Source organism: Heptranchias perlo, chromosome 40 (assembly GCF_035084215.1).
Source record: "Heptranchias perlo isolate sHepPer1 chromosome 40, sHepPer1.hap1, whole genome shotgun sequence".
Classification (NCBI taxonomy): domain Eukaryota; kingdom Metazoa; phylum Chordata; class Chondrichthyes; order Hexanchiformes; family Hexanchidae; genus Heptranchias; species Heptranchias perlo.
Window position 1 is genome coordinate 5,689,803 of NC_090364.1, and position 26,463 is coordinate 5,716,265.

Here is a 26,463-nt window from a genome sequence, read left to right on the forward strand (position 1 = left end):
TTTGCAAGGTCCTACATGAAATGGAATTGGGCAGTTTCCGAATCCAGGTGCTAGTGAATGCAGCTTCCTTGCTGTAAGAATGGCTAGCATCAGAAATGGAAATGTCATATTAACACATTAGGAGGTGCTTTTGGACTAAGGCAGTGTAGAGGGAGCTTTACTCTGCATCGACCATGATCTAACTCATCTCAGAGAACTTAATGTAGAATTAAGCCCTGCATCAAACTTGTACTGTACCTGACCTGAAAATACGGAATGCCAAAAGTGGGAAAGTGATACAATCCTGGAACTGACTGCCCTAACACAAATGACTATGAAAATATTACCAAAAATGTCAATGTGGAGTAAAAATAGATGTCACGGTACACTCCATAGTTGGTACACAGCTCCTTTAAACTGGTTGTTTATGTGAGTACATTTTTGTGTAATAAAGAACATTTTCACATCTTGGAATATTAAATATTGTTTAAATTGTACAGCATAACTCAACGGGTATCTTGCCAGTAAGAATTGAAAATCCTGCATCATTACACTCACTGGATGGACTTTAAACAGAATCACTTCAAAAGTACAGTCCTGTCAAATCAAGCTCCACAGCATTAAGGCAGCACCCAGCGTACAGACAGAAGGTCCAAGGTTCAATCCCTGGTCTGTGTTGAGTTTGCTGATCTCGGATGGGACAGCAGCTGCAATTGGTCTCGGCAATTTTGGGCTAGGAAGGGGAAAAATCAGCCAGTGTTCCTGATCACCGTTCAGTAAGGCCTGCTTGACGTTGTGCGCGTGAAGAAGTCAGGTGAGGGATTGGATCTCTCTCAGTAGTGACACCTCCCTTGGTTGAATAGCCTGCGCACACACCGTCCAGGCGCACAAATGCAGAATGGCCTCTCGGGTGAGGTAGTGGAGGGGTTGCTCGTGCCTGTGGAACTGTGCCCCAGCAAATCAGCAGCTGCAAGAGAGGAGGGGAGAAACCACCTCCGAGTGAGATGGGGGACTCGACCTGCATTGTAGCCCCATGGTGCACTAAAGCACTGTTCTTCACCAGACCAGCCATCACTGTAACCACAGAGGGGTGTATTATGACTAACGGAGCGCAAAGTACCAAAAGCAAAACCTGCAGCAAAGTTCAATGTGAAAGTCAAGTCTTTCAGAATTTATTGTACAAAAAAAACTGCGGAAAGATAAAAAGTGACAAAACACATGCTTCAAACCAACAAAATGACCAGGTCTCCATCGTAACAAATAATATCTTCAACGCTTTTAATCACTAAAAGCATTCACATCATCTCGAAGGTTAAGTGGTGTCCATTGATTCACCTTCTGTAAAACAACAAAAGGATAGAGTGACTATATATGTAAACGCACCATGCCAGATCTCATTTGTGTTTTAAGAGGTATTTCTACCCCCCCCCCCCCCAACGGCCTAGTAGGTAAAGGCACTGCACAGCGCAGCACTAAGCCATATAGACCAAAAGGCTCCGGTTTGATCTGTGTGGAGTTAGCTGATCTCAGTCTGAGGTGCTACAACCCACATTGTGTTTCTTGGGCAATGGAGGAAAATAAATAATCAGCCAAGGCTCCCAATGCTGATTGCTATCCAGTTAGCATTGCAGGAAAGTGTGTGAGTGTGTGCACCTCGATGTGAGGGCAGCATTAGGCTCAAGTATGCTTTCACTGTCCTGCCCCTTACTGTGATGCATTTCTTTATTGCTACGATACACACAGGTAGTGAAGCCCTTTAGTGCAATACTTCAATCCATTTCCATGCAGGATGTTTACTGAGGCAAAGTCACAGCAAGGGGTGGGTCCAGACTTGTTATAGTGTGGCATTAGATGAACAAGCATCATCAATAGAACAACATGGACTTGTAATCTGTATAAGACCAATTTTAAAATACCACACAATACCAGCCAATGGGAGGCACAGGAGACTGTCATGGAGAATGGGCAATGGTCAGGTATCTTCAAACTGACTGTCTAATTACAAACTGTTACACAGTCATCTCCTGAAGGCACGGACTCTTTCTAGGGTACAATTTTACGTTGCCCTCTGGTATTTCAGCCAAGTGGCCATTCTTTATGTGAGCCTGGACAGTCAGCATTAGCGGGCTAGTTAATCAAGATCAGTGACTGGGGGGGTGGGGGTGGAGGTACCTCACAGGCAAGCCTGATCATGTTCTCATTCAATGTGTACTTTCCAGCAGAAGTCAGTAGATGGTGACCAGCAGCGGATGTCCTGGTGATTTTTACTCCTCCCTAGCCTGGGGCTGATAAGGTTAATGTTGGCACTCCAACTTCTGCCCCAGCTGAGATCAGCTAACTTCTCGGCTGATTTGTCAGATTCCATTCGACAAAATCAAAAACTGACCAGTTTTACACTTTGAAGGTGATCTTACCCTCTAGCATATTAAGAACAAAAAGCCAGCCAACAATTACTATCGAGAATCTCGCCATCAGGACCCCCTTTTAGGTTTTTTTTTATTTGTTAATGAGATGTGGGCGCCGCTGGCGAGGCCAGCATTTATTGCCCATCCCTAATTGCCCTTGAGAAGGTGGTGGTGAGCTGCCTTCTTGAACCGCTGCAGTCCGTGTGGTGACGGTTCTCCCACAGTGCTGTTAGGAAGGGAGTTCCAGGATTTTGACCAGTGACGATGAAGGAACGGCGATATATTTCCAAGTCGGGATGGTGTGTGACTTGGAGGGGAACGTGCAGGTGGTGTTGTTCCCACGTGCCTGCTGCCCTTGTCCTTCTAGGTGGTAGAGGTCGCGGGTTTGGGAGGTGCTGTCGAAGAAGCCTTGGCGAGTTGGTGCAGTGCATCCTGTGGATGGTACACACTGCAGCCACAGTGTGCCGGTGGTGAAGGGAGTGAATGTTTAGGGGTGGATGGGGTGCCAATCAAGCGGGCTGCTTTGTCCTGAATGGTGTCGAGCTTCAAGTGTTGTTGGAGCTGCACTCATCCAGGCAAGTGGAGAGTATTCCATCACACTCCTGACTTGTGCCTTGTAGATGGTGGAAAGGCTTTGGGGAGTCAGGAGGTGAGTCACTCGCTGCAGAATACCCAGCCTCTGACCTGCCTTGTAACCACAGTATTTATATGGCTGGTCCAGTTAAGTTTCTGGTCAATGGTGACCCCCAGGATGTTGATGGTGGGGAATTTGGCAATGGTAATGCCGTTGAATGTCAAGGGGAGGTGGTTAGACTCTCTCTTGTTGGATATGGTTATTGCCTGGCACGAATGTTGCTTGCCACTTATCAGCCCAAGCTTGGATGTTGTCCAGGTCTTACTGCATGTGGGTACGGACTGCTTCATTATCTGAGGGGTTGTGAATGGAACTGAACACTGTGCAATCATCAGTGAACATCCCCATTTCTGACCTCATGATGGAGGAAAGGTCATTGATGAAGCAGCTGAAGATGGCTGGGCCTCGGACACTGCCCTGAGGAACTCCTGCAGCAATGTTTAGGTAAACATTTTCTCTGGTCCCCCTTCAGGTCATGTAACAATTGACGAGCAGGACGAACTGTTCCCAAGTCTCTACCACTGTGTCTCTGAACTAGTCACGTAGAGTCACGGGAAACAAGTCTTCCTCACTTCTCTGGGGCAGCTCGTGGGTTCTGCTTGGCACCTACCACAGGCACTGTTGAGATCAGAAGCTCAGTGGCGCGGGAGAAGGGAGAAAAATCAAATTTGGTTTCTGCCGGTCCACAGACCACAATGTCACTAGGACACCCTCCCCTTTAAATAGAAAGTCTCCTCACCAGCACCAAACATGTTCCAAAGAGCTATATTTAAGTATCGCTCCTGAAGGAGCTGCCTTCTTCTGGGATACAGTCTTCAGCAGCCTCCCGTACCTCCTCCAACTGGTTCATGTGAACCCACACAGTGAGTGCGGTCAGGATATTGGATTGTGAAGAGCATCATAGTCAAGTCTGATCCCATTCTCACTCAATGTCTACAGATGTTACAGCGGGGTAGAGTGCTGGATAGAAATTAACACTGGGGAACCTTCTCCCCTTCATATTCCAGGGGCAATGAGGCCAATTGTTGCATCGAACTGCTGCTGCTGCTGATCAGATCAACAACAAGCACAGACTGGGATCAACCCTGGTATCTCTGGTCTGTACAGCTTAATGTTACACCAGTTAGTTGTTTTACCCATGAGGAAAACTCTCACATTCCTATTTATTTTAAAAATATTTTTGAAATAAAATGGACAATCTAAAATATTCAGGTTGTGCAATTTTGATTTTTTTTTTGTTTTAGGTTAAAAATAAGAAACAACTCTGAGCAGCTTCTGAGTGGATTTACAGCTTGTCAATAAAGATAAACTCACCGAACCAGACCCCCGAATCAAAATTGGAGGCCACTGAAAAACCTACCAGGACGCCACTGAGTTATGGCTGAACAATTAAAAAGCATGGGGAAGTGGATCCATTTATAATAAACAAAGGGGAGGATGCTAAACCTTCCCCCCCAGTCCCTAATGTAAATTACCATTCTTCGCTTGCAAGCCAAGTTGGAGAGTGCTGGCAGACTATTCAACCACAGAGGATATAACAATCTTGCCCAATACATACGTAAGCACATACACACACACACACACACACACACACACACAGTGACGAACGGAATCTTGGATCAGTTTTTGTAATTTGATGGTGAGCTCATTTATGCCACGGATCGTTATTCAGATCAAAATCTTTCCCCATAGCATCACGTGCCAAGGTCCCAGGTTTGATTCTCAACCTGTGCCGAGTTGGCTGGTCTCTGCCTGGTGGTATTGGCGGTGCTACAGTTGGCTTCGTCATCTCTGGGCTTGGGAAAGGGGCAGAGGGAAATTAGCCAGGGTTCCCACTCTTGACTGCTATCCAACCTGAAAATGTGTGTATATTTGTTTGAGTGTACATATGTATGCATGTGCACGTGAGTGAGGACAATCCCCTCGCTGATATGACATATCATTCATCATCCAGGTTCACATGTGAACAATGGTCAGTTGGATAACGTACTGGAAGGCTACACCTCCTCCCTCCCAGAGGTGTACTCCAACTTGAGTTGTACAAAGTGAAACAGAAAGCTGTACATCATGGAAAGAGATAACGCTTGAGAAGCCCAGCAGAGAGAAGACATACAAAGCAATACAATTTATGTCATACAAATGAATTAGATTCAAAGCCATGAGCACCGTATAATTCCTATTCACATCTCTTCATAAACTATTCTGTTTATATAACAAGATAATTAAAATTGAATTGTGAAAGAAAAGTGTGGTTGTGTGGCTCTATCTGCAATGTTAAAAACATTAACCCTCAATGTCAAGAATCCTGAACTAAGATGAAGATCCCCATGGGGGAACTGCTGCGTTAAAATGGAGGTCCCTACGGCAGGGCTGGTGGGTTAAAATGGAGGTCCCTATGGCGGGACCGTTGGGTTAAAATGGAGGCCCTCATAGTGAGACGTCCTCGTTTTAAACTATAATTTCTAAATGATATAGGACTGAAAGCTTGTACCTCTTCTGAAAGCTGGAGGTGGTGCTCCTTTCTCACTCTGAATGGGTGAAAGAAGCACAGGATTTATTAAACTCTACTGCTTGCATGCAACCAGTACAGACAGACAATTACCAAGGATGCACAACATGAAAACATAATTCAAAATCAAAATACTGTGGATGCTGGAAATCTGAAATAAAAACAGAAAATGCTGGAGAAGCTCAGCAAGTCAGGCAGCATCCGTGGAGAAAGAGAGTTAACATTTCGGGTCGACGATCTGTCAGCAGAAACGTTAACTCTGTTTCTTTCTCCACAGATGCTGCCTGACTTGCTAAGCTTCTCCAGCATTTTCTATGAAAACATAATTCTTAGGGACAGGCAAAAGCCAATGGTCCCAAGAGGCCCTGCTCCCTTTGAGTGATTCCAACCCCAGTAACCCCCTTCTTTCCATACAGTAAATTTAGCAAACCTGGTTGGGAGCTACGCTTGAAGGGGGAAATCAAGGGTAGTGTTGCAGCCCCACCTCTACCCCAGATGTCCTTCAAACCTGGATCCCCGCTGAATATACCTGTATATCCCTTCTCTCTCCAGAAACACATCAATTTGCCTTTTGAAGCCATGAAACCATAAGAGATAGGAGCAGGAATAGGCCATTCGGCCCCTCGAGCCTGCTCTACCATTTAATGAGATCATGGCTGATCTGATTTTTACCTCAGCTCCACTTTCCTGCCCTTTCCCCATATCCTTTGACTCCCTTGCTGATCAAAAATTTGTCTAACTCAGCCTTGAATGTATTCAATGACTCAGTCTCCACAGCTTTTTGGGGTAAAGAATTCCAAAGATTCACGACCATCTGGGAGAAGAAATTCCTCCACATTTCCGTCTTAAACGGGCGACCCCTTATTCTGAGACTATGCCCCCTAGTTTTAGATTCCCCCATGAGGGTAACATCCTCTCAGCATCTACCCTATCGAGTTCCCTCAGAATCTTGTAATTCACAGGACTTACATGATTTGCTTCAATGGCCTTCCTTGGTAACTTATTCCTCAAATCTGGTTCCTTTGCCACAGTGGAAAACCTTCCTAGATCAAATTTGTCAGATACTTTCATAATCTTAAAAACTTCAATGAGATCAATGCAAAGTCTTTCCTTTATTGCTAGGAAAACAAGCCAACTTCCTTAACCTTTTGCAATTACCTAAATGCCTAATAGCCAGAATTATCTTCGTCACTCTAGCCACACTTTTACGATGCACAATTGATGGCTTTGGGTGCACTGTTTGATTAGTGAAATCAATGAAATGCAAGGACTCATAACTTTACGTTTGACTAATTACACGTGTATTCAATCACCAGTGCACATTTCTGATTTAATTCAAAGCCAGCTGGTATCACTGCAGTAAAACACTCAAATATTTCTTGTCCCCTCCCACTACAACCATTTCCTGAGGCTTCGGTCAGGCTGCTCTCAGGCCTCTGCCCATGTCATACTCTAAGTGGATGCTAGGAATTGCGCGATATTGTGCCCGTCCACTTGATTTTTCATCCCTCCTCGATCCCATTTTCAGGGGCTCAGTGGGTTAGACGTGGGCCTTTCACTTTTGGATTCAAATCAAGCCCAGAAAAATGGAACAAAAGCTTCCTGTCTGCTGGTAGCCTGACTTGGGTTTGGGCAGTCTCAACCATTACTGAGTGGGCAGCAGTCCACTGCACTAAACTGTGCCTAATTCAGTGTTAATTGGAACTAAACTGGCAATCTCACTCAGAGGCCATGAGATGTCTAGGGAAGGGAAAATGGTGCAGTAGAGGGCACTCATTTGAAGTTGGGGCTAAGATACAGAAATGAGACTAGAGGGATCTTTATGCTGCATCTGATCTAACTGCTTTATGCTAACACTGAATGTACAAAATGGAAAGTGGCCCTTTCGCCAGTACCAAGGTCCCTCACCTCAGTAAGTGCCAGGCAATGATGATCTCCAAAAGAAAAAGATCCAACCACCTCTTCTGGAATTTCAACAGCACCACCATCTCCAACTTCCCCACCATCAACATCCTGGGGTCACCACTGATCAGGCGCTGAACTAGACAAGTCATGTTCACCCTGTGGCTTCAAGAGCAGGGCAGAGGCTGGATACTCTGTGACAAGTGGCTCACATCCAGAGTCCTCAAAGTCTCTTCACCATCTACAAGACTTAAGTCAGGGGTGCAATTGAATACTTACCACTCACCAGACGGGTGCAGCTGCAACAACACTCAACAAGCCTGACTCTATTCAGGACGGAGCATTCTACTTGAATGGTGTCCCTGCTTCTGTGCTCAATATCCACCCCCTCCACCATCAGCACACTGTGGCTGCAGTATGTACTATCTACAGGACTGCAACTCACCAAGCTTACTTCAACAGCACCTCTCAGCCCTGTGACCTCTACCGCGAAGAGGGACAAGAGCAGCAATATCCATTAAGCATCTTCAGCTCCAAGTCACATGCCATCCTGCCTTGGACATACACTTCTGTTCCTTCATTATGACGGGATCAAAATGCTGGACTTGCCTACTGAACAGCAGTGTGGGGGCATCATCAGCACAAGGGCTGCAGCGATTCAAGGAGCAGGCCATCATCACTGGCTCAGGGCAACACGGGATGGGCATTAAATGCAGCTTTGCCAGTGTCACCTATGTCCCGAGAACAAATGCAAAAAAAAGCACAAAATTAATTTTAAAAGAAACTACAATTGGTGTCCTTCTCCTAATGGTATGTTGACGATCAGGAAAGTTCACCACCCAAGGGATCATGGGGGGGTGCAGGGAGAAGGGAAAACAAACCCGCATTAATGCTGTGCTTGGCATTATCGCTACAGCAAGCCACTGTGCCACCACAGCACCGTACAACATTTTATATGCCCTGGACTCCAGCTGAGAGAGCACGTAGGTGACTGCAAATATCCTCCACAGCCTCTGATGAGATTGTTACAGATGAGATTTCACTTATTAATAATTTGTAGCTCCTGCTGCAGGACTGAACTCACTCATTTCGTTGAACATGAAGGCATCCTGGTATTCTTTCATGTACTGTGTTGAGCGAGACTCATCAAGGAAGAGGGAGTAAACCCGCTTAATGTCATCCACTTGCACCTCCGTTCCCTGGAGTAAACAAAAGAGGATACAATTGTTACTATAACTAAAATGAGAGAGAGAAATTGGGGAGAGGATGGAAAAGTGGAACAGATCAGGTGATGCAGTGAGTGAGTCAGAGGCTTTTCACCTCTGGGGTGGAATCCTTCCACACTGATTAAATGAAGGTCTCCTCTCTCTGCTGGCTGCAAAAATTAGTTTTATAATCTCATAGCACTAAACTGCCTCATATTCTGTACTAATTTGGCAGTCTCGGAGAGGCAACAGGATGGATGTTGTGGGAAATGGAAGGATGCCACAAAAAAAAAGGGGTGCTCTTCTGAGGTTGGGGCTGAGGTACATTGTTGGGGGGTAAAATAGGAGGAGCTTTACTTTGCATTTAACCATCTGTGCCTGTCCTAGGAGTGCTTGATGCTGATACTGGCTGCCCAAAAGGGGAAAGTGCTCCATTTCCTTAAGTCAGGAGCACAATTGAATACTTACCACTCACCAGACGGGTGCAGCTGCAACAACACTCGAGGATATAACGTATAGGGTGGATAAAGGGGAACCAGTGGACGTAGTGTATTTAGACTTCCAGAAGGCATTCGACAAGGTGCCACATAAAAGATTATTACTTAAGATAAAAAATCACGGGATTGGGGGTAATATTCTGGCATGGGTGGAGGATTGGTTATCAAACAGGAAGCAGAGAGTTGGGATAAATGGTTCATTTTCGGACTGGCAACCAGTAACCAGTGGTGTTCCACAGGGGTCGGTGCTGGGTCCCCAACTCTTTACAATCTATATTAACGATTTGGAGGAGGGGACCGAGTGCAACATATCAAAATTTGCAGATGATACAAAGATGGGAGGGAAAGTAGAGAGTGAGGAGGACATAAAAAACCTGCAAGGGGATATAGACAGGCTGGGTGAGTGGGCGGAGATTTGGCAGATGCAATATAATATTGGAAAATGTGAGGTTATGCACTTTGGCAGGAAAAATCAGAGAGCAAGTTATTTTCTTAATGGCGAGAGACTGGAAAGTACTGCAGTACAAAGGGATCTGGGGGTCCTAGTGCAAGAAAATCAAAAAGTTGGTATGCAGGTGCAGCAGGTGATCAAGAAAGCCTACGGAATGTTGGCTTTTATTGCTAGGGGGATAGAATATAAAAACAAGGAGGTATTGCTGCAGTTATATAAGGTATTGGTGAGACCGCACCTGGAATACTGCATACAGTTTTGGTCTCCATACTTAAGAAAAGACATACTTGCTCTCGAGGCAGTACAAAGAAGGTTCACTCGGTTAATCCCGGGGATGAGGGGGCGGACATATGAGGAGAGGTTGAGTAGATTGGGACTCTACTCATTGGAGTTCAGAAGAATGAGAGGCGATCTTATTGAAACATATAAGATTGTGAAGGGTCTTGATCGGGTGGATGCAGTAAGGATGTTCCCAAAGATGGGTGAAACTAGAACTAGGGGGCATAATCTTAGAATAAGGGGCTGCTCTTTCAAAACTGAGATGAGGAGAAACTTCTTCACTCAGAGGGTGGTAGGTCTGTGGAATTTGCTGCCCCAGGAAGCTGTGGAAGCTACATCATTAGATAAATTTAAAACAGAAATAGACAGTTTCCTAGAAGTAAAGGGAATTAGGGGTTATGGGGAGCGGGCAGGAAATTGGACATGAAGCTGAGTTCGGATCGGTCAATGCCCTGTGGGTGGCGGAGAGGGCCCAGGGGCTATGTGGCCGGGTCCTGCTCCGACTTCTTGTGTTCTTTAGATTTGTGGTTGGGATCAGATCAGCCATGATCTTATTGAATGGCGGAGCAGGCTCGAGGGGCCGATTGGCCTACTCCTGCTCCAATTTCTTATGTTCTTATGTAAGCCTGACTCTATTCAGGACAGAGCATTCTACTTGAATGGTGCCCCTGCTACTGTGCTCAATATCCACCCCCTCCACCATCAGCACACCGTGGGGGGGGGGGAACACAAAATTTTACAAAACGTTGGCTGTATTAATAAGAACCTGCCAATTCCTCTCTATTTAATTATAGTAACAATCGTATTTTGCTTGCGGTTTAGAAAACTCTTTTCTTCAATCAGGTATTCTCATCTCAAATAAACACAAAATTCACAATAGAAGGATACAAAGAGGAAAAAGGAGGAAAATTAACTTTTAGGAAGTGCGCCTGCTCGCTGTTTACCTTGCGCTTTTTGCAGACGAGGTTAGCAGCCGTGATCAGCTGGATGGAATAACGGAGCGACGTTTCCAAACCGATCCGTGTCAGGACTGTGTACGCATCCTCACTCATCTCCACATCCTCCTCTTCGCACCTGTACACAGTGGGTACAAAATTTTATGGAAAGTCGGCTGTACTATTAAGAACCTGCCGATGCTAAACTAAACCCCACCCCCCACTTCCTCTCTATTTTACATATAGTAACAATCGTATTTTGCTCGCGGTTTAGAAAACGCTCTTCTTCAATCAGATAACGAAATACATCAGTTTGTTATGTCACAAACAAGCAGATCCAAGTTTGTACTTCCAGTGTCCGCTGTTACACTCATGGTGAGCTGCTGACGTTGACTGGATCACCAGGCTACATTGAGTGGAGACAGAGTACGCAAGAGCCTAAGGAAAGTCAAGGACGTAGTTTGTTGCTTTAATACCCTAATTGTTCCAGACAACTTGCTCTGGGACTTAAAGTGGAGGAAACAGATGGATGAAGCTGATGGTAATATAAGACTCTCCGTATCCTCACCCTGTATGTTATTCCCTCCCTAGTTTCTCAGGACCATGTCCCACTGTGAAATAGAGATCAATAATTAATATGTACGCAAAATCTGATATGATCACAAATACAATTTTCCACGTCCATTCAGAGCGATCGGTGTAATACTGATTCAGTGATCAAGTTGATTTGATGATAGTCCTTGTTGTATGTCTGGATTGGGGCGATATCAACAGTCTTGCCCACCTTCAGGGTAGGGTCGCTGGCCTTTTGTGGGGCACTGAGAGTTATTAGTTTGTGATCCCATTCTGACCACGGGAGGTGGTCTGGAAGATGTTGGAGTTGCATGGGCTGCCAGGAAAGGGCTCCAGACTGCCTTACACTCTCAAGTTCCAGGTGGAGTACACGCATTACCTGCTCCAACTGGTACACACGCCGTGGATGTTTCATTCACATTTGTTGGAAGGGTTCAACCTCTCCACAATGGGGAAATGCAGCTATCAGTGATAGTTACAGTGATAGCTAGCATGCAGGGAATCTTGCTCTCTAACAGGCACAGTCCTGGCTTTGTAGAGGCTGCAAGCCTCATGATGCTCTCTGCGGCCATCTAGATTGCTGCCTAGAATGGTTGAATGGAAGGAGTATGATCAGAATGTATATTAACATACACTGTAGGCCACTACCCCTCCAGCAGTTTTCCACCACAGGGCGGCTGGAATGGAACTAGGTTTAAGGTATATTAGAATTTTGTAAATTAAATCAAGAAACAAGTGAAAAAACCTCTCCCAGTTAACGAGGACAATCAAATAAAACAAATACACATCAGCAATTACCATAGGCATTTCAGTGCAACATGCTCGCAAGTTATAGTTATTTCTTTCCCTTTTCTTTGCCTAATTCCTGTTTTGATTGCATTCAATTCTCCTTGGATGCTCAAAGGCAGGGAGATAGGCCCGAGGAACATGGGAAGCAGATTCTATTAGGTCAATTTCTCCTCCCAACCCTCACTTCCACTTGAGAAATACAACTGGTTACCCTCCCCCCGCCCACATCTCTCAGTGAGGTGAGTCTAAGTGAAAGTGAGAAGGGAATAGCATTGGGCCAATTTCCCGTCTCCATCTCCCTTCACAACCCAAATGACATTGTCAACTCTTCTCCACTATTCCTCAGAGCGAGCTGATACTTACAGCATCTTCACTTCACTCTCCGTGACTGACTGTGTTTAAGTGTCTCCTGAACCAGTCAACTCCTTCAGTACATGAACAAGTTGTGGAATTGTTTTCCTCCGATCTCCTGAAGATGTTGACTCTTGCTGAGATATAGTACCAGCAGTATACCCACACTCCAGTATCTGAACCAAATGACCTTCCTTAACCCAGGGGTGCTGAGGCCAGTTGTAGCACCTTCGACGAGAGCTATTAGGAGGTACAAGAATGTGGGACACAGGATAATTCTGTGACTGAATTATCCCTCCCTCTGTATAAAGACCTCTGCTATCACCTTTAAATGGTCAAGATTGAAAGTTCACTGTGCTGGAAGGCAGCAATCACAAACCCACCTCCTACTATTTTGTGGCACAGTACTTCCTCATTTGCTTTTTCTGAGATGAACACCTCACCTGATCTTTAGAATCTGTTTTGTTTCCTTCTCATTGTAGGGTGAGGTTGAGATGATTACCAATCGATCCAGTAAGTCAATTGGAATTCCATGAGGGCTTTTGTAGTTTGTACCACGGATCCTGAAAAACAAAAGACATTAAGTGGGACGTTCCTTCTCTTTCTGCTCACAACCTTTCATGACATCAAGGACTCTCAGCTAAGACTCACTTTCAGCATGGATGGGGTGACCTTTCTTTTTACATGAATTGCTACTATGCTGGGACATGGTTTAACAGGCACCAAGTGTTCACATAGCCCACAGACAAGTATGCAAGTCTTCAACAACAAAACTGCCCCCAAACAGAAAGAAAACAATTCAATACAATATTGTTTATTGCTGTATAAATCCTAAATCAGAACACCAAGCTCTGCTACCGTCAACAACTTAAGACACCTAAAAAAATTAATAGGAACGTGGATTTAAGCTTTACCTGTAGCCCCTAGGCTCCACACCTACGAGCCTCACAAGGACAAAAGGTTTGGACAGCCTTTATCTAGAGGGAGTGGCCATACCTGGTTATCCCTCGATTGGTTGCCATGATCAGGACTGGGGCCATATCACTCTCTAAACCGCGGTTTAGGAAGGAGAAGCATTCAATGTCCAGCATGTGAACTTCATCTATAAACAGCACCTAGAAAAGTCCAACACAAGAAGAGTAAACACGTTGCCTTTTAGTATTATTTAAAATGCAATCCCTCAATGAGGAAAGTCAATGTTGAGGAACATTCCTGCAACGTGCAATACACTGAGAAAAAAAAGCACGGGTGGTTCCTCTCAGAAAGAACTGAATCCTTGCATACTTACCCCAGGAATTATCTCTGCTTTTCCCTCTTCCCTCCATTCAGCCACCTTGGCGTTGATCTGCTCACGTACTTCAGACTTGATTTCTCCAGTATCGCCTAGAAGAAGACCCATAAAAACATTGAGGCAAACTATATTTATAGATCAGGGTTGTCCAAGCTTTTTGTCTGCATGAGCGACGCGGGTGCCTACCATGGAGCCTTAATTCCGGGCTCCCATCAACTTGTACATGATCCAAGTCGATGATACCAACAGATCTGGGATTTATCCACCAATGAGGCAACGGCCATAAGAACTGCCAACCTTCAGGCTCATGATAATTAAAACAGGACAAATAAGACAGATGTGCCTGGATTTCATGACCCAGATTGCCGGCTCGGGGTGGGGGGGGGCCGGGGAAGATGACACATGGCCCACTGGCTGTAGTTTGGACACCTTCTGTTCTAGGCTATGGAACTAATGAAATACAGCACAACTAAGACTCTTTCAACCTACATATACTAAGGTTGTGGAGTGGGGTGGGGGGGTGGTGGAATAAGAGAAATAAAATAAAAGAGGCAATAAAGAGAGCAGTGAGGTGTGGTGTACAAGATTTTTGCACCTAGGCCACAGTATAACCAGAGTGACACAGCTACGTGGTCAATCACGTGTTGTGAAAGCCCACAAATAAAGTTGTGAAGGAGCAGCACTGCCATGTCAAAGGGATGTGTGTGTACGGGTTATACTAAACGTGATGCTCTTATGCTGAGCTGCAAGTCCCAGTCAAAAGACCAGATGGATAATATGTTTCACACCCTCTGCCAACGTCACTATATAATCAACTGCCAGGAGGTGCAGGACAACAGCTTAGGGCACCCCCACCCTGCACCCACTGATTTGCCACTGCCTCCTTGTAGAGAAGAGCCCAGCCCCAACTAGTGCCTCCACACCATTGCCAGGTCAGAAAGCTCACCATCCAGGTGTTAGCGTGGATTTTGGACTGTTGAATTAAAGGCAACGATGAAGTGACTAATGGGTACACGACAGTGGTATTTACCCTAAAACCACACTGAAATGCGCTTTGTGTAGATTAGACTAACCTTAATTAAAGGCTTAAATATAACGCTTGACTACTAATAAAATGGACACTATTAAACAAAATGGATTCTATTAAACAAAGGGACACTATTAAATAAAATGGATTCTGTGACTGTGGGAAAGACAGTTAAAAGTGTTGAGTTTGTACATTCCAGAACTGGCTTACAGTCTGGGAATACAAAGGACATTTCATAACGCCCCAGTCTTCTCCCAAAGTACTTTGTCCAATAAACTGCATGTTGAATCTTTAAGTCTGACTCCGAGTGGTGATTTTTCCCACAACACAGGGAAACCATGACTTACTGCTCCGTGACTGCAAAATGAAACACCTACACACAGGGATACTTTAACAGCACACAGCACAGCTCCTGGTATCCCAGGAGCTACATTTAATTTCCTTATTTCTCCCTCCTGTCTCAAGCATGCTCTTTCTGGGGTAACGTTGCTTGGATCCAACCAGATGGCCACTTTTCGTGTGAGTGTCAGCAGGATATTCGACCTGGGAGGCCATTAAAGTTGAGTCTGATTATTTCCTCACTTGAAGTCCACAAAACTTTACAGCAGGGATCAGTGGACAGCAATCTGAAGTGGGAAGCCTGGGCTGATTTTTTACCCTCTTCCTTAGCCCAGGGGCTCCGAGGTCAATTGCAGTATCCCCACCGCTGTGCTGGCTGAGATCAGCTAACTCAGCACAGAACGAATATGGAGTGTGGGGCCTTCAAGCTCTGTATGGGCTCAGCTCCCACACTGGGTAGCGTGGTTTCCTACTGAGGCATTGGGGGATGCTGATTTTTTTTAACTCTTCATAACCTTTGTTTGCTGCTAGTGACCTTTGGCTTCACTAGGTTAAAAGACTTAGACAAGGTCTTACCTGAAAACAAGGCCAGGAATCCCTGTGTCCTACTGTTGATCACATCAATCTCGTGCAGTGTCACCGTGTGAACCACCTCCTTCCGTTTTTGAAGCTCCCCGTCTGGGCACTGCACAAATTTTGTCTGCAAAAGGAGTGTTTTCACACGGTTACTTTTCTTTTTACTAGATTTTCTTTTTACCCCTCCCGACTTGCTGGGGGACAGGTGCTGGTGGCCCTCTGGCACCTCATACAACTGGCCGTTCTTCACGAGTGAGCCTAAGACAGCAACTGTAAGCAGGCTATTCAACCATGGACAGCATCACAGCTGAGCCCGATCTTGTCTCATCCAGTATGTACACATGGATATTTTCTAGAAGGGAGTTACTAGATAGTGACCACCAAGCAACTCACCCTCCAATCTTTCTTCCTGCTCGGCAAAGAGCCTGATGCGCTTTGGTTGAAACCTCAACACATGGTATACAATGGGTGTGATCGTCCCTCCCTCCCTCCTCCCCCCAGTGACCCACACTGAAAGCCACCGTTAATAGTTAATATTCACAGGCTAGACACTTGTGTTCGTATTCAGGAGCCCCTCAGTTTTCTGGTGGCTAGGCTGGCAGACATACCCACCAGAAAATGCATCAACACTGCAAAACAAAACATACCTGGGCCCCCATAGCATCGTAATCGCGGGCTCGCGTGAAGGACCGTCCCAGTTTGCTAATCTTTCCTGTCGCCTTATCAATGGTAATCACATCTCTGCAAAAAAAAAAAGCAGGAAAAAACAAACTTACATCATTCCATTAGTGTCCGACACAGAGCTGGTAAAAATCTTGGGGTTCCATCCAATACAGTGAAGCAATTTCTTTTGAAATTGAATAGAACTAGAAGTATAAAGCTGTTTCTGACCACATCACTGGGACAATCTGAACTAACTGTATTACTTTCACCATTTGTCTCGCCGAGTACTTTTATTTTTTGTTGTGCTAAAATGTTTTATCCCATTTATGGCCCAAACTACACACAGCTGCTGGCACTGATAGTCACTTCAGCCAGTTTGCTAGTGACACCAAGTAACAGTAATAACAGCACACACCACTTTAGAGTCAGACAATCCTCCATTACCTTTGATAAGCTGCAAGAAACTATGTGATAGAATTGTTGAGATGCTTCTGTGAATGTGAGGTGTACAGTCCCACGGACTAAAGTGACATAGGTTCAGACCCTTCCTCTTCCCCTCAAATTAGTTTTCGCCCCCCCTTGTTAATTTTTCTCCCGTCCTCCCACACACTTACCTTGTTCAATTTGTTATGTATGAGCCCAGACAGAGAGTGTCGGCAGGCTATTTGACTGTGGTGGGCATCGGAGTCCAGCCCAATCCCGCCCTCATCCAACGTCCACGAACTCACACTTTACAGCAGAGGCCACTGGGTAGCTATCAGGGGCGGGAATGATGGCTGATTTGTTCACCCCTCCTAACTTATGGATGTTGAGGCTATTAATAGCACCTCAGCTCCCCGTGACTCAGACCAAGTAACTCAGCACATACAGGAAATCGAACTTGGGACTTTACCAATCCGTCTGGCTCAGCCACGTGCTTGATGAGACTTACTGAGCCATCAGGGTAGCTAAAATTCTCAACCACGGCTGCATCACCATGGAAACTGAAAATCTAAGCGTGATTGCCAGGCTTCTGTTGCATGCCTGCCAGAGTGGGGCCTGCAGAGGGGCTATGGCCGAAATATGGGAGTAGTTCATCCAGCCTCTGGAGGTGCATATCCTGGCAAGATCTGAAAAAAGGGGGTAAAACAACAGTGGCATATGTTTTTAAAAATAGCTCCCAAGGCAGATGGCACACAGAAACCAGGTGCCTTCACCAGGGAAGAAGGAGAAAGAAATGGGTAAGTTGCCTTAGGCCACTTTCAGGAACTTCTACACTGAGGAATAGATGTTGCAGTTAGATGTTGCCCTTTTATGTCTGGGACTTCATTCAACTCCCTCACAGAGCTCTGAAAGGGAGGAATTTAAAACAAAAAGCCACTGTAATAACTCTACAGGAACTGCTGATGATTTGTATTTTAAATACTGGTGATACTTAAATTATTATTGGGGAGTTGGGGTGGTGGTGGAGAGATATTGTGGACAATAGGAGGAGATTTAACAGGGAGAGAGTGGATAGGCAGGCACCACAGTGTGTCTTGGTTAATACCAACTTTCATTCTCTGGTCAAGTTCAGTGCTATCAGCTACTCACCCAGCCTGCACTTTCTCCTTTGTCAAGCACTCGATCATCTTCGTCCCCAAGTCGTAGATTGTTTCCATCTCTGTTGTTTTCAGGGTTAACTTTCCAACCTTTGCACCCTGCGGGAAAGAAAATACACATAATTATGCTTATTGCAAATCTAGGTGAATAAAGTCTGTGCTGTGCTGGGGAATTGGAATCTCCCCACTCTTTGTACCCAGGGTCAGTACTGAGCACTTCCAGGTCTGGGTTAGCATGGTTTGATAACAGCAAAGCACAGTGCACTCTTGTCCCAACAATGTGCCTCAGTCCTAACCTCAGAACAGCATCTCCCCCACTGCATCAGTATGACTTCCATTCCACACTGTGTCCTCTTTGAGTGCGGTTGCCAACTCTGTGCCAATGTGCACTATGGATTCACTAGGAAGCGCTTCAAGTCTTGCTCAAACTTGTTTCACATAGGATTCCTACAGCTAGCAGACAAGGGAGATGTACTTCCCATTTGACTGGGCAGAATTTGAATGAAGTCCCAGACATAAAAGGGCAACATCTAACTGCAACATCTATTCCTCACTCAAACTCATTAAAAAGGAATCGTACTCTTTGATAAGGCACTGCTGGAGGCAGAATAATTAGTACTTCAATGTTACCATCAAAGATTTGCCAAGTTAAATATACATATTAGAGATGACGCCACCTTTCCTCCCCTATATGTTCTTAGTCTCCTCACACAACCTGCAGTCAACAGTGTAGACCTTTACCCAGGGCCCCAGCACAGCAACGAAAGCGAGCATAGTAGCTGTACAGGACTCTCCCATAAACTTTGCATCTAGCCCTATGGGTTAACGCAAGAAAAGTGAAGGACAAACAAAGGCTATTCCTCCCACTAAAACACATCCCTCTAGTACCTTAACTCTCCCATTATAGCATGCTCAACCTCAGTTCATCCCATTATGACATAGCTCAGATCAGGAGTTCAGTGCATTTGTGTGATGAGGGAAATTGCAGGAGCGAACCAATATATGTTCAAAACTGCAGGAGTTTTGGGTTTTTGTTAGTTTGAGGGCTGGCTCCTGTCTGAGACCCCGTGGGCTAGGCTGGAACCTTTGGGGATTTGGTCTAGCCCGTCTTATGTTTTTGGACACTTAGTTGGGAGTCTACGGCACTTCTGGATCAGAAGTCTTAGTCCCGATGATTTCCCCCTCCATGCTGGGTGGCCAGTGACTTTTATCCCAGTGAATTCAATGTTCGGAGAGCACTGTTAAATGGCGGCCATTCCATTGGTTATGCGCTTGGATATTTTTGCTAAGAATGCACAGCTCTTTGCTGGGCATGATTCCATGGCTGCCTTCCAGTACCTCCCCTAAATAATCATTCCTCATGTGAGCCATGACAGTGAATGTCAGCTGGCTCTTCAATCGTGTGAGGCATCACAAAAAAAATCTTTACAGCTGGAGTCACTTGGTAGTGATCAGGAGTGGGGACCTTGGGCTGATTTTCCCTTCCCTTGCCCAGAGGCACGAAGGCTAACTGCAGCACCCCAAAAGAGAGCCGCACAGACTGAGACTACTCATTGGCTCACCCAGCTGTACAATCGGTGAGCCTGCCTCCCCGTTTAAGAACGACAAAGAAATAAGAAGCATGCTTCAAATAAAAATTTCAGTTTAAGAATACTACCAAAACATTTCTTCAACTCATGCCAGTCTGAACTTACCGTGCCAGTGGCTGGTCTGTCAATCTGAATTTCCACAACTTCCCCTTCTATAATTTCAGTTTCCTCTCTGTTTTTGAAAAAAAATAAAATTCTTATTAAAATAAATTTATCCTAAATTAACACAAATCGATAAGATTTTCCCAGTATAAAGCTTCCTGTCACACAATCGCAGCTGCACACTTCTATCACTTCATAAGCTCCAGATCTCCATACCTACAGCATCACTAATATCACTTTGTCTGGATGCCACAGGAGATCGACTAGTGTACTCATCCACCTCTGCCAAACTTATCTCCCTCTGCCGTGTGCATTAAAAATTATAGGTGAAGACTTAAGATGAAGCTACGGAAATCTTACAGAGGACTTATTTTCCCGGATATTACAACATGCTTTCAGTCTTAGATGTAGATCTGCCTCTTCAGCGCCAGGGTGCAAGAGCCTGGAGGGCAGACGTCCTCCTCACTAAGATGAGCACAGAAAGGACAGCGAGCAGCTTGTGCCCAATTTTGCGATAAGGGCTTCCACCCTGCTAGGCTCTCAAGCCCTGTGTCCTGCCGATGATCACATCAGCCCTGTGGTTTTTAAAGTATGCACAGACAAGGAAAGAGCTAGCCTCTCCCTCTTCATATCATCCAGCACTACTGCGTGAAGCTAAATATTAAACATTAATCACAGTTCACAGCCAGATGAGATGAGAATATTACAGAAACTAAATCTCAAACTCCTGAATGGTAATTATGCCTAGCACCATCTTAACCTGACAGTAAAGGTATCGATTGGGATATTTCTGGTTCTGACCATCAGTTAACATATTTTATATCTGTCTACCCACCAATTAATCTGATTGACACTGATCTGCAGACAAGTCAAGGTGTTACAAGGCACAGAAAGATTATATTACAAAGCAGTCTTGAAATATTAACCTTTCTCTAGAGAAACAAAAGTGAAGGATCATAGTGCAGATCACAGAGTTTGGTAAAAGTCAAAGGGTGGGCAGTTACTAGGTGATGCCAAGCTTGGGTTTTTCAGTCTTGAGGTCCGAGGAGACGGTGCGACAAGTCTCGATTTCAATACAGTAAGGGAACAGGGAGCAGGATGAGTGTGTTGGGCAGTATATTTATAGCTCAGAACCAGGAGAGGAAGGTTCAGAGAAATAATGACCGTAGTAACATTAATAAAATAGTGAGACAAGAAAGGCTGCAATGGAGAGAGGGAGGTTGGTTAGTGTTAAGAGTGCGATTGGTTATAGCAATTGGTGCTTTATAACGTTATATTACACAAACGACCATGACATGCAGGCAAGCTGTACTTACTTGATACGGACCCCAATGGACCGGCGGAAAGCCTGGGTCAGCGCTTCTGTTTTGCTCATTTCCAGAGAGAAGATCTCGCTACCGGCGATGGCTGTGAATGGAGTGTCCTGCCCTAGGGCTTGAGCCATCCCTGCAGAAACACGATACATTACAATTAAAAACAGAAAATAAACTGCGAGGTTAACGCTTCAGATGCATATTGTAGAACTATGCAATATACTAAGTGGCATCGAAAAGATTCATCCTGAACATTATTTCAAGTTAAACCATAACTGTGGGATGAATGGGTATAGGCGCAAAACTGGTTAACGGTGAGTTCAGGATTGTTGTCAGGAAGCACATCTTCATAGAGTGGTCAATACCTCGAGTAATCTCCAGGTAGGATAGAGCAGGGGAGGTGCAAACTCTGGCATCATCCAAGAGGTAGTTAGATACAGTTTTGGAGGGATTGTAGGTTTCTATGGAAAGAAGAGCTAAATGGACTGAATGATCTGCCTCAGCTGTATTTATATCCATAACAACAGGTATTACATTTCGACAGAATTTATCACGTGAAGTGCTTTAAGATGTTGCCGAGATGCACTATATAAATGCAAGTTTCTTTTGGAAATGTTCCTAATATACTGTCAGTACTTTTTTTAACCATATCAAAAACAAATTAAAGCTGCTTTAGGAAGGGAGGAGGCTCGTGTGGAGCAGAAACACCAGCATGGACCTGTTGGGCCAAATGGCCGCTTTCTATGCTGTACATCCTTTGTAATTCTATGCTCTTGCACCGCAGCAGTCCATCAACACTATTGGAAAAGCATCTCGTACCCATTGCAATGGCGGTTTTCCCAGTTCCCGGCTGGCCAGCAATGAGGACTGCTCTCCCAGCGATCTTTCCCTCCTTGATCATCTCGAGAATGATTCCGGCAGCACGGCGAGCACTCAGCTGTCCCACCATCCCCTGCGAGACCTGAAGTGGGAGAATAGCAAGCACCTCAGCAAGGGAGACTTTTACAGCGCACAAAATAGGCAAGGCTGCTGGAAACTTTGTTTTGGGTCACAAAATGACTCTACATGTTTCAAAAATGTGCTATCTGTACACCAAGTGGGCTCTCTTAGTCACTCCCTTTGGGACACATCTGTACACTCGGGGGTTTGTGTCCCCACCCCCAGGGAGATGTCTGCCCATTGACTGGGGTCTCGCAGTCCGCTTCCCCAGGGATATATCTGTATTTAACCTGCAGCTTTGCTCAATCCCCATAATACTGTAGAATAGTCACATTAACAGTGTAGCACAGGAGGGAACTGTATGTCACCCATTCACACATGGGTCCAGAATAAAATGTCAAACCAGACCAGTTCATTTTGCTACTGATCATAATTACTTTGGTTTTTATGTTTTACAATGTGCAACTACCTTATTTGACATAAGCCAACCTTCCTAGCAATACAACTGGTTTAAGTCCATGAGGGTAGATGGCTTAGTGGGTAATGCACTGTTTGATATTGTATTGAGCCAAGTCCCAGGTTCAATCCTTACTCTGTGCTGCAGTAAGCCTCAGTCTATCAGGTTTAAGAAAGACAAAAAAAGAAAATACAAATCAATAGGCCAGGGTTCCTGCTCCTGATTGTTATCCAGTGACCTCTGCTGGAAAGTAAGTGTATGTGAACATTAGATTTGACTGCAAAGACCTTGACAGTCGAATAGACTGCCAACACTCTCAGCTCAAAGAATGGCCATTTGGTACAGGAAGGCTGCCAGCACTTATGGAACTACCCAACATGAGCCATCAGGAAAGATGGGGAGAGAAGTGGGGGGAAAGTGGTGGTGGTTCACTTTGAGGACCCAGCATCATATCAAACTCCTGCAATCTCCGCTATTGCAACAAATTATATAATCCCCTTCACCCCAATTCTACTACATATGACACTGCCTCCGTACTGCCCAAGACTGTACCTGTCGGGGTTCCAAGGCGTCATCAAGTCCCAAGCCACGGATGTGTGAATGGGCACCTGTGGAAAGTAGAAAGAAACCAGTCATTTCAAATCATCGAGTTCAAATCCCAGTCCTGGCACTAATTCTACATTCAGAGATTTTCCTAAGGAAGTTTTGATGTTGATCATGATCACTGAAGAGCAGACACTGCTGTGCACACATCTAAAATGGAATTTGATTTAAAATAGATCAAGAGTCACTCCCCCAGTGCCTCAGTGCGTGAAGGCACCACCTGTTGTGGTACAGAACGATAGAGATAAGAAGATCCCAGATTATTAAACCCTGTTTTGTGCTGATTTAGCTGATTCCTGCCAGGACAGAAGTTGTGGAGGTACAATTGGCCACAACACCCCCGGAGTAGCAAGGGTAAAAATGAGGCAGGACTCTTTGCTCTGATCGCGATCCGATATGTATGTGGATGTCAGGAGAGGACAGCCCTGGGTTGTCAGGTGCCCTGAATGAACAGCCTGCTGACATCGACGGTCGAGGTTCACAGGTGAAGCAAGGCTATTTGGGGGAGTTTTGAGGGTGTCTGCACCCCAGCAGTGGAGGAAAGAAAATAATAAACAATGGACAAGTTTGATTTTTCACCTACCAATTCTCTCTATCCTGGTGACATCCCTCACTTCAGGAACCTTTGTTGTGGTGGTCTGAAAAACAAAAAGATCCATGCACTATGTCTACAGAGGGGCACAAGTTTTAAATAAAGTACAAAGTGGACCCAGGTGATGTTCTCACTGCAACTACAACAAATTTCAAAACTATAGTTGCATCTTTTGTTGGCAACTATTACTTGAAATTTGGATTGTGTTCTTTAATGCTACTCTTTCCATTACCAACTGTGCCTCTGTCCTATAATTTCGAGTAGCAGCCTGTTCTGATGGTTTGTGTGGGTTTGCAAAATCCCACAACACTATTGGAGTTGCATGAGGGTTTTGTCCAGAGTCCTTCCTCAATCAACACCATCATTCCTGCTCAATCATCTCATTGTGTTGTGTCCAAAATGACTGCCTCATGATAACAGATCAACAATCTTCAGACTAATTCAACGTAGGTGAAGCACATCTAGATGTTGCTGAGACACCTTCTCTTACCCCCCCCAACCCATTCCCTCCCTTTTCTATTAATTCCTTTCCGATGTCAGTCGTGGATCGGCAGTAGCACACTTGCCCAAAATTCCACTCGAGAGCATTGAGCACAAGATCTAGGCTGACACTCCCAGCGCAGTACTGAGGGAGTGCTGCACTGTCGGGGGTGACATCATTCGGATGAGACATTAAACCGAGGCCCCGTCTGCCCTCTCAGGGCACTATTTCAAAGAAGAGCAGAGGAGTTCGCCCCGGTGTTCTGGCCAATATTTATCCCTCAACCAACATCACTAAAACGGATTATCTGGTCATTATCGCATTGCTGCTTGTGGGATCTTGCTGTGCACAAATTTGGCTGCCGCGTTTCCCACATTACAACGGGGACTAGATTTAAAAAGTGCTTCGTTGGCTGTAAAGCGCTTTGGGACGTCCTGAGGTCGTGAAAGGCGCTATATAAATGCAAGACTTGCTCGGATGACAGCCACCAGCCGGATGGGTCACCCATAACTGCTTCACTCCAGGCAAACGAGCTCCGGGGGGGCGGTGGCGGCGAGGGAGCGAGCTATTCGACCAAGGGGGGCGCGTCAAACCCCCTCCAACCCAAAGTTTGGGAAGGGAAGGAGCTATTGGATGGGGAGCAGGAGGCCTGAGTGATTCTTAGTCACCTTCCCTTTGGTGGGGGGGGGGGGGGCAGTGCCCGAGGGGGAGGGGATCTCGGTCACCACAAACCGGCGATCGAATCTAGAACCTTCTCGGGCCGCGCGCCCCCGCCACCCTCCGGTTTAGTTTGTTTCTTTTAAAGGATTATTACTTTTCCCTCTCCCCACCCCCCACCCCCGGGGGGGGGGGCTCGGTGCCCGAGTTTAGCCCTTTGTTTGCGCCTCTCTCCCTCTCACCGTTGCCATGCTGCAGCCGCTGGTTTCCAACGCCGGACTGAGCTGCGCGCGAAGCTTCCTGTCCGCCTGCCAATCCCGCTCCGACCAGACCCGGCGCGCCGCACAAAGGTTCCGCGCCGGTATAAAGACTCCCCCCCCCCCCCAATGCTCCTCCTGATTTCCAACAAATTTGATGACAGGGTTTTATTCATATTTTTAACAGTGTAGCAGATTTCACGGCCTTTGATCCGGATTTCTTATAATACCGTCTAAGGAATTTGGGGAATTACTTAGAATGTACAGCATAGAAACAGGCCACTCGGCCCAACAGGTCCATGCCAGTGTTTATGCTCCACGTGAGCCTCCTCCCTCCCTACTTCATCCAATCCTATCAGCATATCCTTCTTTTCCTTTTTCCTTCTCATGTTCATCTAGCTTCCCCTTAAATGTGCTATGCTAGTTGCCTCAACCACACCTTATAGGAACATAGGAACAGGAGTGGGCCATTCAGCCCCTCGTGCCTGCTCCGCCATTTGATAAGATCATGGCTGATCTGTGATCTAACTCCATATACCTGCCTTTGGCCCATATCCCTTAATACCTTTGGTTGCCAAAAAGCCATCTATCTCAGATTTAAATTTAGCAATTGAGCTAGTATCATTGAGTTAGTATTATAGCAGAGAGTTCCACATTCTCACCACCCTCTGGGTAAAGAAGTTTCTCCTTAATTTCCTATTGGGAAGCAGCAGCAGAGAAGGGTATGCTGATAGCGTTAGATGAAGAGAGGTGGGATGAGGCTCCTGTGGGGCATAAATGCCAGCATAGGGCAGTTGGGCCGAATGGCCTGTTTTTATGCTGTAAATTTTATGTAATTTAGTTCCATGTAAAGGGGATTCAGGCCAGAAAACTCAACTGCAATTGGGAGAGAGCAACAATTAGGAGATTGGGGGGGGTGGGTGGGGAGCGGGCAGGTCGGTGGACGTCCTTGTGGGCCTGCTCCTGGGCCTGTCCAAGGTGGCTATCCACAGGGCCAGGTTAGACGTGGCCCGTGGGGGCGGTTGCTCGGCCTGTCTGCCTCTCTTCCGTGGAATTCTCCGCGCCCGGGTGGCCCTGGAGAGGGAGCACGCGGTGTCTGCTGGTACACTTGAGGCTTTCCACGATCGGTGGGTACCTCAGGGACTGGAGTGCATCCTGGACTGAGATAATAAAATTATAATTTGACGCTTATTTTGGGTTTATTGGTTTTCTGCACATGAACACACCCAAACCCCCTCTTATAAAAGGGGAGCCTAATGACACACAAAAATAGACAAAAAGAACTGAATCCGGGAAAGAAAAGACTAAAAAAAATTAGGAGATTGAGCCTATTCTGGTGGACCATTAGGGGTGACACTGAGTTGCCACAGTGTCACCAAAGAAAAACATTAAATCATTGTAACAAGTGTCATCGACCTGAAACGTAAACTCTGTTTCTCTCTCCACAGATGCTGCCTGACCTGCTGAGTGTTTGCCAGCATTTTCCCG

The 26,463-nt window shown here is 45.7% G+C and overlaps 1 protein-coding gene across 2 annotated transcripts; it reads right to left on the bottom strand.

Annotated features, from left to right (window-relative positions):
* Positions 1-1,117: 1,117 nt before the first annotated feature.
* On the bottom strand, positions 1,118-25,040 carry ruvbl2 (RuvB-like AAA ATPase 2). 2 transcript variants are annotated; one of them, XM_067974467.1, is made up of 16 exons: positions 24,961-25,040; positions 23,572-23,626; positions 22,938-22,993; positions 21,809-21,950; positions 20,993-21,122; positions 19,680-19,746; positions 17,978-18,084; positions 16,390-16,483; positions 15,743-15,866; positions 13,798-13,892; positions 13,506-13,624; positions 12,953-13,072; positions 10,806-10,935; positions 8,514-8,628; positions 5,510-5,546; positions 1,118-1,317 (listed from the first exon to the last, which is right to left on the bottom strand). In XM_067974467.1, exons 1-15 carry the CDS (start codon positions 24,967-24,969, stop codon positions 5,542-5,544), a joined length of 1,368 nt encoding a protein of 455 aa, XP_067830568.1. In that variant the 5' UTR covers positions 24,970-25,040; the 3' UTR covers positions 1,118-1,317; positions 5,510-5,541. The 2 variants fall into 2 exon arrangements, with proteins under 2 accessions (XP_067830568.1, XP_067830567.1); XM_067974466.1 differs by lacking the exon at positions 5,510-5,546.
* Between the last annotated feature and the right edge of the window lie 1,423 nt (positions 25,041-26,463).